Below are 1,317 nucleotides of genomic sequence, written 5' to 3' on the forward strand. Positions count from 1 at the left end.
GGGACCAATGGGTCGGGGTGACATTGCACATGCCGGCAAGCAAACAACATCTCTTTGGAGATGGTCTTGCTCAAGTTTCTCCTCCTGCTGTGCTGCTTGTGGCAGAAGTCCCTCTATAAAACCCCGGGCCTTCAAGGTCCCCTAACGTGGTCATCTCAGGCCTGCTTTGCTCTCAGTGTGTTGAGATCTCTGGACTCCAGGCATGAGGGTGCTCTGTGTGGTCTTTTCTGTGCTCCTACTTTTCTCCTTGGCCATCCCAGGTAAGACAGCAATGCATGGAGGGAAGAAAGTGGGGCTGACCCCTGAGGCTGGGAATATGCGTGGCTGTCTCATCTCCAGCCTTTATGCCTTGAGGTGGAGAGAGGTGGTTCATCTGAGGGACATGGTTCAATAAATGATAGGAATAGTTGGACTCGATGATCCGGTGGGTCTTTTCCAACCTGGTGATTCTATGATTCTATGATCTCATTCAGCTTCAGCAGCGAGATCAGCTTCGTGCAACTGGTTCTGACTAATGATTTGATTACTAACTTGCACAGCTGGTTTGAGATGAGATGAATGCTGCACTGTAAATGCTGTCTCTTGTGCTTATGCAAAGGGATCGTGTCAGCAAACTGCAGTATTAACAGACACAGAGAAGTGATCTTTAAGAGTTTAGTGATCCCCAGCTCAATGGGGACAGAAAGCATGGGACCCATCTCATGTGAGTTTAAGCCTAAATGTACCTTGTGCATCTGTACCACCTTGTGTACCTGTACCACCCTAGAGCCAGCAAGGAGATAACTTCGGGGGCTCTGCACTCCAATGGTGTCTGACTTTTTCTCTTATAACCCATCTCTTTCCCATTGCAGGTGGGTGCATGCCTAAGGGTATATGTAGTGGGTACTGTTCCTACACGTGTGCAAAAAGGGATGAGTGGAGTTTGAGGCACTCCTGCGGGAAGAAGAAGTATTGCTGCATCCCTCTACCCAAAAAGGGAAAGTGATTGTGGAAGAATCCAGCCCCAGAGGAAGAGCAGCACTTATGGTGGGGCTCCTGGTGCTGTCTTCACAGTGCAATAGAGACGGTGTTCACTGCTTTGGAGTAAAGATGCATGGATATGATTTCTGTGCGGTGTGTGGCTCATTTATCCCTGGGAAGGTCAGTGCCAGGAGAGGTTCTGCAGTGAGATCTCCCTGGACCGTGATCATGACACGCCTCAACAGCCCCAGACACTTCTGGCAGTCCCAGGCCTGTGACACCAAAGTGGCACATTGGAAAATAAGAGGCTTTGAGATCTTTCCATTGCTTCAGAGAAGAGTGGTCACAAAGATTGGG

At 49.4% G+C, this 1,317-nt stretch overlaps 1 protein-coding gene across 1 annotated transcript; it reads left to right on the forward strand.

Moving 5' to 3' along the window:
* The first annotated feature begins 202 nt into the window (after positions 1-202).
* DEFB123 (defensin beta 123) lies at positions 203-985 on the forward strand. The gene is made up of 2 exons (XM_069850915.1): positions 203-260; positions 852-985. Exons 1-2 carry the CDS (start codon positions 203-205, stop codon positions 983-985), a joined length of 192 nt encoding a protein of 63 aa, XP_069707016.1.
* Positions 986-1,317: the final 332 nt, after the last annotated feature.

Source organism: Phaenicophaeus curvirostris, chromosome 2 (assembly GCF_032191515.1).
Source record: "Phaenicophaeus curvirostris isolate KB17595 chromosome 2, BPBGC_Pcur_1.0, whole genome shotgun sequence".
In the NCBI taxonomy this organism is placed as follows: Eukaryota; Metazoa; Chordata; class Aves; order Cuculiformes; family Cuculidae; genus Phaenicophaeus; species Phaenicophaeus curvirostris.